Source organism: Ascaphus truei, chromosome 4, assembly GCF_040206685.1.
Source record: "Ascaphus truei isolate aAscTru1 chromosome 4, aAscTru1.hap1, whole genome shotgun sequence".
NCBI classification, from domain to species: domain Eukaryota; kingdom Metazoa; phylum Chordata; class Amphibia; order Anura; family Ascaphidae; genus Ascaphus; species Ascaphus truei.
In genome coordinates this window covers 230,832,316-230,849,996 of record NC_134486.1, presented here as the reverse complement: position 1 = coordinate 230,849,996, position 17,681 = coordinate 230,832,316, and the positions used below count along the sequence as shown (strand labels likewise).

General features: G+C 41.8%; 1 protein-coding gene across 14 annotated transcripts in view; it reads right to left on the bottom strand.

Annotated features, from left to right (window-relative positions):
• Positions 1 to 7,604: 7,604 nt before the first annotated feature.
• Positions 7,605 to 17,681, bottom strand: part of ARID1B (AT-rich interaction domain 1B) — a 398,185-nt gene continuing 388,108 nt past the window's right edge. For all 14 annotated transcript variants that reach the window (XM_075596966.1, XM_075596968.1, XM_075596967.1 and 11 more), the window contains 4 exons: positions 14,792 to 14,888; positions 13,783 to 14,569; positions 12,327 to 12,457; positions 7,605 to 10,848 (listed from right to left, as the gene is read on the bottom strand). In XM_075596966.1, the coding sequence (XP_075453081.1) occupies positions 9,109 to 10,848; positions 12,327 to 12,457; positions 13,783 to 14,569; positions 14,792 to 14,888 (2,755 nt within the window). In that variant the 3' untranslated portion in view covers positions 7,605 to 9,108. The remainder of the gene's footprint in view (positions 10,849 to 12,326; positions 12,458 to 13,782; positions 14,570 to 14,791; positions 14,889 to 17,681) is intronic.

Below are 17,681 nucleotides of genomic sequence, written 5' to 3'. Positions count from 1 at the left end.
TTAATATTAATGGGGCCATGAACAAATATTTGCCTGGGGGCCCGCACATATCTAGCTACGCCACTGATTAGACCCTACCACCTCTGTTGGGAGGCTATTCCACGAATCTACTACCCATTCCATGAAAGACTTCCTCATATTTCCCGAGCCTGCCACCCTCCAGCAACATCATTATCACGCATGCCCTTATTTTAGTGTATAACAGTACATTATGTCAATTTTTCGGATTTGTTTTTCCTAGGGGGTATTTGATTTGATATAATATCAATATCAATAAAAAAAATGGAGGTACACTTTTTAATACCCTGCTGGTATTTTTTTGGGGTATCTGTGTGCCATATATTTCCACCACAGGCATGCAGCACATTGCAAACTGTGCATCTCGGTATCTTCTGGCCGCTAATTCGTTAAATAAACTGCTTGATAAGGAGAGTCAACGTAATCTACTATGGTGGCCATAAAACCTCATTTACCTCCGTTCATCAAGGTATTTATATAGAACTAGCTCAGAGACCCGGCATTGCCCGGTCATGGAAGGGCAGGGGGCATGGAGTGGAAGGGGGGGAGGGGCGTGGAAGGGCGGGGGGGAGGGCAAGGGGCGTGGAAGGGCAAAGGGCAGGGAGGCAAAGGGCAGGGAGGGGCAGGGGGGCAAAGGGCAGGGAGGGGCAGGGGGGCAAAGGGCAGGGAGGGGCGGGGGGGCAAAGGGCAGGGAGGGGCGGGAGGCAAAGGGCAGGGAGGGGCAAAGGGCAAGGAGGGCGGGGGGGCAAAGGGCAGGGGGGCAGAGGGGCAAAGGGCAGGGAGGGGCAAAGGGCAGGGGGGGCAAAGGGCAGGGGGAGTCAGGGACGCGTTAAATAACCCTTTCCCCTGCGTTTACTCACCTTGCACACGGCCGCGCTTCTCTTCGTCCGGGTACCGGCTGCCCTCCTCCTCAACCTCGGTCTCCTCAGCGGTGAGGCTGAGACGCTCCGGCGAGGAGGTGGTGTGCCTTTCGCGGGGAGAGGCGGAGACAGCCGGAGGAGCGCCCTCGGGGACGGGGAGCGGCCTGTGTGAGGGGAGAGCCGCACAGTGCGTGCTCTGTGTGTGTGGGGGGGGGCGGGGTGGTGAGCGGGTGGGGGGTGAGCGCCGGGTGAGGGAGTGGCCTATGGGTGGTGAGAGCCGTGGTGAGGTGAGTCCCCCGCTGTGTCCCGGGCGCTCGCTCCGCTACCCCGCTGACTGTAGCGGCGCCAGGGGGGGGGGAGGAAAAAGCGCGGGAAACCGGGAGACCCGGGGAGAGGAGGTGCGTGCGGGTCCCGATGAGCGCAGCGCACTGCGGCTGTGATGAGTTGGATTGCAGGGTGATGTTCGGGGAGGAAGCGGCGGAGCCTCCGGGACCGGCGGGTAAGAGACCGGGAGATGTGCTGCTAACATTGTGAGCCCCACCCCCCGGGTTATACATGCTGCTAATGTATGTAACATTAAGAGTGTGTGTGTGTGTGTGTTGGACCTTTGGGCCATCACTCCGCCTCAGGCCAATGAGAGTTGTGCGGGGGCGGGCGGCCCCCGGGAGCCATCTCATTGGCCTGAGGCGGAGTGACGGACAAAGCTCCAATGCGATTGCCGCTAGGGACAGAGGACACGCAGACAGGCATACAGTGCTTTCAGAAATATATAGTAGATATATTAATAATACTGTGCCCTGGATCTACAAATCAGTCGTCAGCACTGATATACTGGCAGCAATAGAACCCACGGAGAGATCTGCTCAGGGCTAGTTCTGAAGGTTTAGTTGGCCAACGCCTGGAGAATGTAATGTGTGAGACATTGTTTTCCAGATAAAACAACACATCCAAATATAAGGCTGCGCTTATAGTGCCGGCGACGCGACCGTCGCGTCAAAACAAATGCATTGTCGTCGGCGCTTATAGTGCATGCGACGGCGACAAAGCGACAGTGCTATCATAAATCTGGTAGTCACTGATATTTGATTTTTTTAGGCGACGGTCTCCCCTTGCGGCCAATCAGGAGATTCTCCGTGCCTTTGCCCTCCCCCTTTTGTGACATCAATGGCCTTGTAGCCAGCAACATCGCCTAAACTTAAAAAATAACTTCCGCAATGGTGACATCATTGGTCGCGTCACCATCACCAGCACTATAAGCACGGCTATAGTGCCGGGACGTCGCCCGAAAACAAATGCATTGTCGCCGCCGCGTGCGCTTATAGTAAGCGCAACGGCGACAAAGCGACGCGATTTTTTGAACCCAGCAATATTTGATTTTTTAGGGGCTGTCGCCTCATGTGACAGCCCCTGAACCAATCAATGGCCTGTTCGCCCGCGCCGCCGCAAAGCATAATACAACTTTCACTAGCGGCGACGGGTGAAGTCACGTGTCGCCGTCGCGGGCACTATACGCGCGGCCTAAGACAGCATATTACTAAGACATCATAGGATTCATTGGCAGCGTTGTCGCAAAATATTACAATATATCCCAACATATGACACCAGGGGGAACAATCAATCCTGTTATATCTGTAACAAACAACTTGCTTCTGCTGCTTTCTTAATTCCACTGAGCTTCTCATTACTCAGTCGGTTAAGCGTTGGAGTTGCTGGAAATCAAAGCACTTTTTAGGAACATACATACAACAAACTGTATTGTGTTTTATTTCTTATTGGGCCATAGAAATAGACCAAAGTGTTTTACAAAGTAGAGTGGGATTTGTAGAGTGCTACACTGTTAGTATGTGTGCCCTGGCCACTTACTGCATCCAGCTTCACAAGTCACATATGAAGTGTCCTAATTTAGGGCAGTGTTGTCCCACTGGAGGGACTCAGGGAAGCAGACATAAAGCAACAGTATATGCTTTCAAACTATTGCTACCATACAGTGATAATCCGTAATGACTAAGCCTAGCTAATAAAGATACACCAGTCAGAAAAACTTTTTAAACGATATATTTGGCTACCAAAGGGGCCAGAAATATTCCATACCCCTCTGGCAGCAAAGATGTAACCTACAGTACAGTAATAAAATGGAGTCCCTGATAATGGTAGTTTTTCTTATGATGTATGGCACCTTCTGTTGCAGTTGGGGTCACCAGCTATAAACCATCTGGACAGAATGGTTTTTGTACTTATACCCTGTACTAGTTTATGTCAAAGCCTCATAATTACAAGGGGAAACTGTCCCCTATGTATCAACTGCAGCTTTAAAATGAACGGGCACAGTGACATTTTCTCTTCAGTGGGTTTGTGCACTGCAGATAAGCAACTGCTGTACAGTATATCATGTTTATTAACTGGGAACATGTTGGCGGCAGACACGGATAACACCGTACTCATGAAATACAGCACAACCACACTGATTTCTTTTATGGGCAGAATCCAGGAATCCATTCCAAAAAAAAGGTCCATAGTCCTTTAAAAGGGCCCCCGTCACCCCCTAAAAGGTATGAGTGGAATCAATAGTTAGTCATTTAACGGTTATGCTTTTTATTATGTGACTCTCACAATGTTGCAAGATGTAAACTGAGCAGAGCTTATTTCTCTGAAGTGGTCTCCCTGCTGAGCAGCATAGCACATATTATTTTATATAAAGATTGTTTTATTGGATTTGACCTTCTGTTCCTCATCTCTTTGCTAAGCGAATACTTGCGAAAAAAACGTCTGCCACAAAACACAAGCGGGTTTGCAAGCATTACATATTTGTAGCAGCTCACAGTTCCCCCTTCTGATGTTTTTGTTGTCGGTAAATTGACCTGATCTTGATATCAAGGTAAGCAATGTACTTATTAGAGAAATGGGTCTGTAGCAGAGAAGTACACAATCAATTGAATGCATTGAGTTTCGTCAAAGCCTGCTGAAATAAAGTAAATCTGTAGAGGTCAGGCAACATAAAAAAGGGTGTTAGAACGATAGGACGTATGTACACACATATACAGTGACAATAACACATTTAATATATTCCATGATGTGAAATACTTATTGTTTAAACAGGGTTTTTCAGAGTCCCCGTGGCTCAAATCTTGGTCATCTTGCTGTGTGCACCAAATACAAAGCGGAGATCCCAAAGGCTAAAAGGGTTGCTTTTGGAAGGGCCCAGTTTAAAAAGATGGGAGAAACACTGGAATATTCCATTAAGAATAGCTCTATTCTTAATGCTAACAACATGTTAAGAACAGCCAGACATAAATACACTGAATCTGTCTCCACGCTAACCGGTCAAAATATACTGGCATATGCAATAGCTCACGTATGGTAATAGCATATTTAATAGGATACATGTAGATGTTATGGGCTTTTTGTTGTTGTTAACCTTTTTGCTTGCTGCATCTGACTTTAACCTTTTGGGTGTCGGAAGGGAGGCGGCTCATCCGGCAAAGCGCAGTCACGTGACCGCATACTGTCTTCAGAGCGGTCATGTGACTGCGTGTCCCTTATCCCAGAAATGGAAGATTCATCCTCTCCCATTTCCCCACAGTGCAGATAGTGTCCTGCGCTCCTGACGCGATCTCACCTAGAAAACGAGTATGACGCAGACACGTGGGGCCCCAGGAGTGCCAAACCAGATGATGTAGTGGCTAGGTCTTTGGGCACCCAAAGAGTTAAAGTAAAATTTCCACCGATCCCCACAAATGGCTCAACTGAAATAGGGGGTCCTTAAGAGCCCATCCGTGGGCCAGACCTCCAGGCACCCCAAGAAAAATACAAATTTGTCACGGGGTGTCAAGACAATATCTGGAGGAGTGGCTCAGTGAGTAAAAGCGCTGTCTCTGAAAACAATGACAGAGTTTACAGCAGGGGAGCCTGGTTCAAATCCCGATGCTGGCTTGTGACCTTGGGCAAGAATCTCCCTGTGCTTCGGCTACCAATCGGGGACAAATTGTGCCCACAAAATTCTATGTACAGCGCTGTGCACACTGCCAGTGCTATATAAATGAAAAAAAAATATATTATTATATATCATTACAGGCAGTCCTCGGTTATCCGACACAATGCGTTACTCAAAATTGCTTTGGATAGCGAAACGTCTTAAAGACGAAACACGTTTTCCCATAGGAACACTGTTTAAATGAAAGGTTCCGTTCCTGAAGGCATTTTTAACACTAAAATACACCAAATATTTTATGCAGGCAATAAGATACGCAGCACACACATAAATTATATAGTGTATATACTGTATTATATATATGTAATATAACATAAAATATAATTATATTATATATTATATAGTATAATATAATATTATATAATATATAAATATTATATACACAAACAACTTTGCAAAGCGCTGGATAAGCCGTTTTGGCGTTGTATAAATGAACATAGGTATGCATTGCATAGCGTTGGATAAGCCATTCGTTGTAAATCGAAGCGTTGTAAAACGAGGACTGCCTGTATTAAAGTCGCAAAGTTCTCTCCCAAGGACGTTGCAACTTTCTATTGGGGGAACAAAACAGTTTGTTGATTGGGAACTTTGGACGTTCGGGAGACCACGGATCAGTTCTCCAAGACCCCGCAGTTAAAGCAAGTTTAAAAATAAATTGTAAGCAGCACGGATTGCCACTTTCATGTAACACTTACATGTTTTGGTCACTTCCTATGTTGACATTACAGTAACAGGATCTTATGTGAGGTGTCTCAGTGGATTGGCTTCAACTTTCCCTCTTGCAAGAATTCCCACCTTATTAATGAATGAGTGGGGTTGCATTGACCTTTGTTGTGACCTCCCTCTTCTGTCGCCTTCTCCACACCACTGTCCTCTTAACATTATACAGTACCTTGTATCCTGATTATTTGTTTTCTCTTTCGTTCACCTTCACTATTATTCCTGCACCTGGCATTACAGGAGTGCTGACATCACCAGTGTGCGGTTGCTCCTACTAATTCAATTGTGTTGCCAGGAACAGGGTCAGATTTTTATGGTACAATTACCCATTTCTTTATGAAAGGTGGATCTTTTAAAGTTTCATTGGCTTGCATTTATTTTAGCTGACACAGCTCTAGGATTAAACAAAAAACACATATCCCCTGTGTGGCTGCTGTCTTGAGGTTTTACACATTTTAGCATCACAGGTTCAGTGACTTAAAGGAGCAATCCAAGCAATATCCTATATTAATAACTTTATTTCATACACAAGTGGGGTTTTTTCCCCAAATGAATCCATTCTGTAGTATTAGATAATACTTACAAAATTCAACTCTTAATGCGATTTTTAATGATTGATGTACAGAGTACCCGGACTTACCCGGTACTCTGCGTTACCCGGCGGATTTTTAGCTACCTGGAAATTACCCGGATCCGGCAACTGAGAAGTGGGCCTGGCGCCGGGTAATACCCGGTGCCGGGTAATGTCAGGGTAGCTGAAAAATACATCATCACTTACCTGCTGTCAGCGATGGAAGGCGAGGAAGACCCATGAGGAAGACGGCGGCGAAATCTAGGCAGGTCAGCAGAGGTCCTGTGGCGGTGGCAGCATCAGCAGTGTGTGTTCAGCCCGTGCGGGAGCTGCAGGACTCCATAGAAGTGTGAGCTGGGGAACCATGTGACCGGAGCAGGAGCAGAAGCGTTCCTATTGGACAGCCGGCTGTCCAATAGGAACGCTTCTGCTCCGGTCACATGGTTCCCCAGCTCACACTGCTATGGAGTCCTGCAGCTCCCGCGCAGGCTGAACACACACTGCTGATGCTGCCACCGCCACAGGACCTCTGCTGACCTGCCTAGATGTCGCCACCATCTTCCTCCACCCCCAGATAAGTGCCAACCGGGTAACCGGCCGGGTAGATCATTTGATTTTGGCCTGGTACCCGTTACCCGTTTTATTTTTTGTTTTTTTAAGTAGGACCCGGTCCAACACTAATTTTAATACACTGAGCATCATTTGATTTGATAGCAGGTTTTAGCCACCTCCCCAGCAGTGCAAGATCTTTGTACACTTTCCTGTTTGGGGTAATTTGTTGCCAATATTCCCAGCAGTTTGATCTGCAAACTGTAACAATAGATAATGTTACCATAATAAAATAAGTACATTGTAGCTGCTGAGTTACACTGACTGAAACGGAGAGGCAGCTATTTAGTGAAGCCTGGGAAGCAGGATCTTTACTGATTGATTACGGGAGAACTAATTGATCGGCAGCTTAGGGAATTAGTTTTCAATAAAGTTAATCAAAGACTGCACATATAAAAACAAACTAAAAAAATAAATATATATATATCCTTTTTTTAAGTGCAGCTTGGATTGCCTCCTTAATGTTCAAGTTAAGATTAGGGTAATGTTGAGATTAGAACTATGTGCTTAAATAACATCGGGTGCAGCCATAAAGATGCCTCCATGAGACTACGGAATAGTATTGTTGAAAAAGTCTTAAATATCAGAAAATACTGAGCAACACAAGTGATTATATGATGGAAATAAGTTCAAAGGTGGTTTGTAGTATGTCAATGAAGCTGTAAATGCCTGTGATGTTGGCGTTAATCATGTATCAAAAAAATCTATACTCATTGAAAAGTTAAACCTTGCAATGTGTTATATATAAACCATAAACCACTTAGGGGCTGATTCAATATAGTAAAAAAAATTAATATATTGAATAAGCGCCTTCCTGCTTAAAGAAACGTCACTACAGTTTCAGCTTAAAAATTATATTCACAAACAAAAAATATAACATTATTCAAAAACACCCATCACAGTGCTTAACAAGATTTAATGTACATTTATTCTTAACATGTGGAACATATAGTATAAAGATTTTATACTGAATAAATGATATTCATTAAGCCAGAGGAAAAGGAGGAATTTACAACAAGTTTTTTTCATTTTCTTTTTTTTTTTAACTACATTTTCTTGAAATACAAATATGCTTAATTTCATCACTGAAAAACCTCAGAAGTTGTGTTGCTTCATCCATAATGTTGTGTTAACTGTCGTCTGCATTATATAACCCTCGTCTAATTCAGTTAGCAGGCAACTATTTCCACATTGTGACCAGAAAGCAAAGTGTTCAGCTGCTAACCCGAAATAGAGCATGAATTTATACGTACAGAAACTTGCACATTACCCTCTTGCTTGGAGAGAACTATTAATTATCAGTGTAATGAAAAGGAAAAAAAAAAAAAAAAAAAAGAGAATCATAAAAAATAAAAAACGTCACTGTAACCACATCATGAGGGGGAGAAAAAAAAAAGTCTAAACTTTGTACTAAATTAAAAACAAATGTCAAACAGAAAAAGAAAGTGTAGGCCTGTACAACTCGTATATACATCACAGCCCCTAGGCAGTAGAAAAAACAAAATAGAAAAAAAAATATATACTGAAATAGCTAAGGACTGTCATACTGTGGAAGGTCAAACAGTTACCAGATGTGATTATGACAGAATTGGCGAGTACTTCTGAAATTTTTTTTTGTGTTTATTTTGAACGCTCAGTTTATTTTTTCCTTTTTACATTTATTTTGCTTGAATATTTTGCCCATTGTTATTTAGCTTTTTACGTTCTGCTCCTAACGTAACCATTCTTCAGCAGAGAGAAACAATACTCTTGTAACTGGTCCCCCACCCCTCCTGTAGACACTATGATGATATCACTAGTAGTTCTGTTGCACATGGGTTAATGTTCGGTGTTCCGAGGAAAATAAAATAATAATTTAAAAAAAGCAACAATGGATAATGGAAACTGATATATTGTCAATCTATTTTCTTCTAAGTAGTGATACGGTTTCGTTATACAATGCTTGCACAAGGATGGTCAACCAGTCCCCCAAGAAAAAGTGATACAACCAAGTAAAATAACAATGACGAGGAAAATCTATGACAAAACAGTGACCTTTGAATGGAACAATCACCAACCTTGGTTACACAAAAAAAAAAAAACATAAAAATGAACTTATACATAAACAGCAAATATTTATTTCCATGACTAACGGTTTCTTAGAATTTCCAATTGGTAAATAGTGACTGGATATAAGGAGCGAAGACTTGTTCTCTTTTTATTTTTTCTTTTGCCTTTTTTTTAAATTTTTTTTAACAATTCATTATTTTTCTCTTCTTCCTAATCTTGATAAAAGGAACAGAAAAATAGCCAGTATGTGACTCCCTAATCTCCTCTCACACATGCTTGGCTTCCCACTTGTGTCATAACTGCCCTATTTGAAAGAGTACATCACAGATGACACAGGCAACCATAGAGTTCAGAACAGCCGATATTGAGATATCCAGCAGACGGCCTTCGTGCAAAAGAAAGTCAGAGCGGTTTTCCTCCACCCTGGCCATGGCCAACAACGCCTTAGCCGCCCTGCACATCATGTCTACACTAGGCGGCTCCAAATGCGGCGGCTGCAGGTGCATGAGGTTATGCTGGCTCTGCTGGTATTGGGCCATAGTGACCCCATCTTCCAGGAAGCTTATCAAGTTCCCGATGCTTCCTTTCTGCACAGCTATGGCCCTTGCTACTAAAGGGTCCCCCTGAGCAAGGTTTGAAAGCAGTGCCATAGACATCTCTCGACAAACTGGGTTTTTGCGATCCCCGACGTACCTAACTAGAGTCGCATAGAGTTTTTCTTGGCGGCTGAATGGCGGAGTGGCCAAAATAAGGTCCACATTGTTGTCCTGTATACTGAGTTTACACAGGGTTTCCAGCACAAGTCTCTGAGGGGAAAGGACAGAATTAGGTCCCACCGTTGGGAAGGGATCCTGTGCCTCTGCAGATGGGCACACCATCCAGTGCAGCAAACCATCTAAAATTGGCAAACAGATACTTTCCGTGAAAGCAGACAAGTCTAGCTGACCAGAGATGTTGGCTAGCGTGACCAAAGTATTTTCCCTAAGCACCTCGAGACAGTCCCACCACCACTCATCCTTGCTGCAGGTCAACCCTTTGTCGTCTTCCTCTTTTTCGTATGTCTGTGGTGCTCGTTTTCTCTCTGGGTGCTCATGGTGAAGAAGGATCAGCTTCCCCAGAATCAAGACCAAACCGGGGTGCTTTGACATCTCCGTGTCATTGCCAGGCACGAAAGACAAACTACGGATAATGTTTGACACACAGATGCAGCGCTTGGTCAAAGAGTCTTGCCACTGGGCTATCGTACACAAGGGAGTCTCATCCCTACTTCTTGGTTCATCTTCTAACAACTTAATATTCCAATGACTTTTGGCTTGATGAATTCCTAGGGGAAGTTTGCTGCTCTCGGTCTGTGAGCAAGGGTTGTTCGAGTCTTCAGGCAGTGCCCCAGGCCTTGCAGAGAGGACATCATCGATAGTTGCAGTTATGCTTTTTTCTGGTTCCTCTTCATGCTCTCCTATAACTTCCTCTTGCTCTGTTTTATTTTTGCTCAGGGAGTTGGGGGAGGGTGGTGTTCTCCTGTGCATTGGGACTTCCATTTTGCTCTCAAAATGAGTTTGGATGTGCTCGGTTGTGTCACCCCCACCAAGCTGCCAGTGGAGGAGCCCGCTAGTGAATTCCTGAACACGTCCAAGCCTGTCAGACCTATCGATGACAAACAGGTTGTTCTTTTTAACGACCTTGATTGGCAATTTGTCAAACTTACTGGCTTGTTTTGGCCTCTCACTTGGAACAGTGCTGACATCAGATGGCTCAAAGGAGCTCTTTTCCTCAGTTTTTGTGTGTTCTTTTCCTTCTTCACCACTAAGCCCCTTCTGATCAAGCTCTTCGTCAACATCCTCGTCCTCCTCCTCATATTCATCATTCCCACAATCCATTGCAGCCTCCTCTTCGGCTGTGGACTGACTCTCTTCAGCGCTGCGTTCAAGAGCTTCTCTAACGGGTTCACCCACTTCATATTCATTCAGTATTCCAAAGATGTCTATCAGGCATTTTCTAAAATATTCTACCAAAAGCTCAAGAAATCCAGATAGCTGTAAAAATAAAAACAAGAAAAAAATTTAAAAAAAGCGCAAAAAACTGTGTGTGTGTGTGTTAGTGTGTGTGAATCTATAGAAAAAAATATTCCGTTTTTATTAAAAAATTTTTTTTAAAAATCTAGGGTAAAAAACACCTTTTTTTCAAGATGTTTGAAAATCCAAAACCCGAAGAATTGTTAATATTTTTCAAATCAACAGTGAGTTACAGCCAGTAAAGGTATAATTTCTACTTAAGGAGCAACCTTTAATTTTCAAACAAAACAAGGGATCAAGTAATATTGTATGCAACAAATATGTTACTTTTGTATTATTGCATTTTATTTTATTTATTTTACGTTTTCAAGGTACATCACATACATAAGAAGAACTCAAGAGCAGCCCTTTTTAGAAAGTTATGCCACGACTGATAAACACAGGACACATACAAAATAGTGGTGTACTTGTGTGTGAACCGCAGGAGCCATATGAGCCAAAATGCATGGTCATGCCTTGAAGGAGCACTCCAAGCTATTTTTTTATTTATTTTTAAAATAGGTTTGAAGCAGGTGGTTGCTGGAGCTAAACTGCATTGATTGCAGCTCCGGGGACCCCCTGCTTTGTGAGATTACCTCTGTAGGTGCCGCTTGTATCTCCATGCAGTTTAAAGCTCCTGCGTCACATGGGCCAATAGGAAGGCACAAGGGATGACATTGCAGCTTCCTATTGGCCCGCAGGACACAGGATTTTTAAACCACCATATTGTGAACCCAGCCAGGGCTTCTACCGGTAGCAACTACGGAGGTAAGTCTCTTGAGATGCTGGGGGTTCCACAGAGCCAAATTCGACGCAGTTAAGCTCCGGAAACCCCCTGCTTCAAACCTATTTTTTTTTTTTTTTTTAATTAAGCCATACTGTCTCTTCGAGTGATCGTTTAAATTATGTAACAGTCTGTAAAGGGGATATGTAGATTGGCTCTTAAATAACTTTGTACACGTATCTGTTCTTAAATGCGCACAAACATTTTAACAATACATTCTTTGTCAGGGTGCCGCTGCAATTCTTAATACTGAAGTAGGAGTTTACTTTACACTTGGTTGCAGTCAGTTCTAAATCTTATATGAATCAATATCAAAAACGGACCAGGGAATTGAGACGATCAAATACATTCTGCAACGTATTGCAGTAAAACACAGGTTGTGTTCTATGTTTTTATTTTCAGTGCATATTGGATAAATGCTGCTTGTTCATTCAATGTTTACAGGTGAAATCTCTTCCCTTTGCCAAGATTAAATAAGAAATGGGCATTAACCTTAAATAGAATTTATAAAATAACAGACACTGTTAAAAAACAGAAATGTTACTGTTGATGCAGGTCCATCGGAAATAACTAGCAAGCTAAATGATGTTTATGCACGGAGCACCACACACAGATCCAAACACATTGTAGTCGCCAGTGTTAATTGCCTGACTACATTGACATTACAATGCCATACCTGGGAGAGGTTGAAGGTAGTCACAGTGCTATCATCATACAGCAGGATATTAATAGTGTCTAAAGCCCAAGTACTTTCAGCCAACAGGCCAGATTTCAGGGACATCATTACTCGCCAGGCCTCGGGAGTTACTAATAAAGGTAAAAAATAGTATTAACATCTTCTAAGTTTAATAATGATTACATTTGAATTACAGTACCATGTGATGCGTAAATATATATATATATATATATATATATATATATATATATATATAGCAAATGGAAATATTACTGTATGTTCATTTGCATGTCTTAGACAGGTCTGCAACCCCGCCTTTCACCATTATCACCCAGCACACAGCACTTCCACTGAAGCAAGGGATTCTGGGAAATGACATGCAAACGAGCACATAATGGTGAAAGGCGTATACATTTTTAAAGATACACACACAAATATGACTCCCTATTGCACCCACATATGTCAAATTATCTAGATGTTTCTACTCCAGATAAATACTTAATGCAAAATAAACATTGTAGGGTCCTATTAAAAAAAACTGCTTCAGTGAGGTCTCATAAAACTGCATTGGTTACTGCAGCATTGATCCTGGTGTTTTTCCAGGCACAAGCATTACAAATCTCATTGCATATTTTGCGATATAGGTTATTATACACTTCAGAATCAGGTGCCCTAATTTGCCTAATAAAATCTACTTCACATATTGCAAAAGTTACAAAACTAAATGGTAGTTACAATAAACACAAGTAGTGGAAATGTGAGATGGGTGACTGTTTTCACCTTACTGCTACCCAAGAAAAGGAGAAGTTAAACTTTTTTTTTTTTTTACACTTACATCAGTTTATTTAGAAATAAATGTGTAAACACTTATAATTAAAAAATTAACTACGTACTTCCATTTTCTGAATAGAGCAAACAAGTAGGTGTAAAATGCACAAAAATACACAATGTATGATTAATTTAAGTGAAAGAAATGGTACCCATAATGCAGTACCCAAAAAATGTTAAACTGTTGCACACCAATTGTTAACAAAGTGTGCACATGATTGATGTTGAGAAATGCACCAAATGTAAATTAGCTTCATGTTTTATTATGGGAATCTGCAATAGAAGCATGAAAGTATGACCTTTTTTTCTCTCTAGAGCAAAGGTGCGCAAATGTTTTCCACTGCGCGCACCCCCCTCCTGCTCGCGTCCCCCCATACCTTTTCTCTGGTGTTTTCTAACGTCATTTGACACAGCGTTGTGGAGACAAGGTAAGGGTCTTACAGAGGCCTCGCACGCTCACCCAGCATTTAATTTAAATGTTGTAGGGAAGAGCGCGGGACCTCTAAGGCCCCCCCCCCCCAAGAAAATGTTGCGCCCCCAAGTTTGCGCACCCCTGCTCTAAGGTGCCCTTCTGTAACAGAAAATATATAACAAAGATTGATTTGTTTTGTGGGTGCTTTTAACATACCAATGTCTTTTGAGGTAATCTTTCTTCTTGGTTTCAAGATCGGTGGCGTTGCTTCCACTGATCCTGGAGGGAACGTAATTTCCCGCCTCGGAGGAGGAGCATGAGGAGGAGGCCCAGCGCTCTGTGACACTGGAACTGTGGGGATCACCTTCTGCATCTTCATGGATGGAAGAAAAGGAGACTTGCTCGGAGACATGCGGCTCTCCAGGGAGCGTTGGAAAGAGGCCGGACTGGGGGCTCTGGAAATGTGATTTGGCATTGATGGCGGTGTCTGGTAAGACGATGGTGGAGCTCTAGTGATTGGCTGCATGGATGCGGAGGGGGACATGTATGAAGGCTGACGCTGGTTGACGTGAGATGGCCACTGGCCCTCGTGATTCATTCTCTGATCAGGTCCCATCATATCGTCAGAGCGGTTCATGGCTGGGTATGATACTGGTTGTGTTGTGCCTCCGGGGCCTTGTCTGCCTTGATATGGGTATGGCATCTCATTCCGTGATGTCCACATGTTCTGTTGAGGGCCGTCATTGGTGGATGACTGCATGGGACCTCCCATCATCTGAGGGCCAATACCGTGTTGCTGCATTTGTCCTGGGCCCTGCATTCTCTCTCTGTTGTAGGGGTAAGGATATTGTCCTTGCATGGGCCTTCTGTCAGGTCCAGAGTAAGTGTTGCCATACTGGTTATACATATCTTGCTGTTGACTGCTGTACTGCATATTGTACATGTCCCCCTCATGCCGTTTGGCTGGAGGGCCATACATACCATCCATATGACGTTTGTAGTTCTGTAATAACAAAGAGAAAAGATTAAATTAGGCAATTTAAATACACAAAACGTATGTAACAAAGAGCTCAATTTTGTGTATTCACTCTTGGGGAATTAGTATGAAAAGCGAAACAAACAGACACATTTATATAATTGAAAGGCTGTTTTTAAATGTTCATCAACAAATCGATTGAATCAAAAATTACTACACATTTCAACTTTATCACAGGCATTATCTTACTTGTTGCTGAGGGTACATTCCTGGCTGGTGCCCTCCATAAGGTGCTTGCCCTGAAGGAGGTCCTTGTCCTGGATACTGCTGCCCATAGGGTTCATGCCTACAATAGAAAGTTGACATCAATGTTACATGTATTCTTTACAGTAAGTTCACAGTAAGTAGGAAACAAGGAAATCATCACTGTATATACAGTGATATGAGCCTATTGGTATTGTTCCCTTTCCTGTGAGATATCTGATATATATATATATATATATATATATATATATATATATATATATATATATATATATATATATATATATATATATATATATATATATATCAGATATCTCAGCAGTTCAAGCAATATTCTACATGCATTTTTTTAAAAAAAAATCAGTTCTGTACTAGGAGAAAATACTTGTAGCATTTAAATTCTTTTTTAAAAAATGTTTTAAAGACATGTTTAATGTTTCTAATGTAGGAAACATTTCTAAAGTGACAGCCCCCTTCCCCTTCTGATAGGCTCTGGCTCTTGAGACCCGCCCCTCTCTCTAGCAGTGCACTAATTGTATCTAGTAACTGCCCAGTCAATCATATTCCAGGACTACATTGCCCAGAATGCTGTGCAAGAACTGAATTAAATAACCCTGAGAAAGCGATTGATTAAGGAGAACAGATCGATCTGCAGCTTAGCTAATAACTTGTCAGTGTGCAGATTGTATTGGTGCACATATTGAATGGGAAAAAATATATATTTTTAAAAACGGCAGCTTGAACTGCAGCTTTAACCACTCAAATGATTCTGTCTTGCATACTGTATCATGAAACATGCTGAACTCCAATATAGAGGTGGCTTTATGAGCACCACTGATGTACATTTACAAATCAACTTGGGAATTAGATGGTATGTAAATAATCATAATAATAATTTAAAAAAAGAGACTATTCAAGATATCAAAATTCCCAGTTACTGAATCCTGTGATATTAATGCACAGGAGCAAGAGAGAGCAAATTCATCAACACCTTTTAAGAATAGAAGGGTTACAAATTATATTGAAGGTCTGAGCACAAGAAGCAGAATAGTTATTGTATGTCTGTTTTTGTGATAATCATATTAAAGCTTTTTAGACCGAGTGTGTTTGTATGTATGTATGTATGTATGTATGTATGCGTGTGTGTGTGTGTGTGTGTGTGTGTGTGTGTGTGTGTGTGTGTGTATATATATATATATATATATATATATATATATATATATATATATATATATATATATATATATAACAGAGTTCCTTACCAGGCAGACCAGGACCACGCAGCAAAAAAAGAGACAGCACTCATGGTAAAGTCCAAAACGGTGTATTTAAAAGGCACAATCAACCGACGTTTCGGTCCTAACAACAGGTCCTTTCTCAAGGGAGTGCTCATGCTTGAGCACTCCCTTGAGAAAGGTCCTGTTAGGACCGAAACGTCGGTTGATTGTGCCTTTTAAATACACCGTTTTGGACTTTACCATGAGTGCTGTCTCTTTTCTTGCTGCGTGGTCCTGGATCTCCTGGTCTGCCTCGTAAGGAACTCTGTTACCTATCCAATACCTATGGGATAAGCACCTATTTTCTATCTTTATGTGAGTGCCATCTGTCCTTGTTTACTATATATATATATATATATATATATATATATATATATATATATATATATATGCAAATACAACTGTATGCTCATCTGCATGTCTTAGGCAGGTCTGCAACCCAACCTTTCACCATTATCTCCCAGCATACAGCACTTATATATAAAAAGATTACGTCTATGTCCTTGTCAATACTGTTAAAGGTTCTCCAACAAGCACAGCTTCTTTGGTATTTCCACTTGCTTCATTAGAAAGCAAAATGTTCTAGTTTTATTTCTGAAACAGTTGCTTACATAATGAAAGGCAATATTTCACTGTAGTTCAATACAGGGGAGAGAAAAAGTTGAAGCCTTTCTTTACTATTTATATCATCTATTGCAAAGAAACAGTAAGCTGGCTCTTAAAGAAAAAATCTATTTTATATATATATATATATATATATATATATATATATATATATATATATATACAGACACACACACCTTATTGAGGTGGATGCATCATTAGTTGTCTACACACAACTTTTGAAATGCTGTAACGTCTGTTCAATAGTAGGGACAGTACACACTGTATGTAGCTGCAAGAGCTTATGAAATCCCTACAAAGAATGTTAGTTTACCGAGTTACTGTAGCGTGCGCTGTACCACTTAGGTCCATAAAGCACTCATGCATGCTATGTTAACTCTTGCTGTTCAAATCCCCAAACCGAAGTGACGCAAAAATGTATGTACGTTGTGTCATTATTATGGGAAGTTAAAAAAAAGAAAAAAAATTTCAGCACAGTGGGGCCATTCTGGTAACATGTATATTGATTAAAATGCAATAATTCACCCAAAAGTGAGTGCGTATAAAACGAGCTCTACTACATCCGTATAAATAACTGTTTTTCAATATCTGTTGGAGACTGAGCACAGAGATGGTCATTATCTTTAAATATTTACCACTGTAGAACAGACGACATGCCTTTCACCTTCTGTTTTGCCCTGTGAAACGCAGGAGGTGCACTGCGCAGCTATAATATTGTGCATTTAATCTGAAACCACAGAGGACCCGTAATGGCTATATTGGATGATACAGGTCTCGACTAAAATACTTTCATTTAATCAGTTAAGTTTTTTTTTTTTTTTAACAGAAAAAATGAGTCCACACTTAAAGCAGCAATCAAAGCGGGTCGTTTTCTCTCTCTCCCTTTTCATGTTTTTAACATAGGATTGAAGCATTGGATCTCCGGAGCTGAACCCCGTTAATTTCAGGCCCGGGGCCCCCCGCTCTGTCTCACT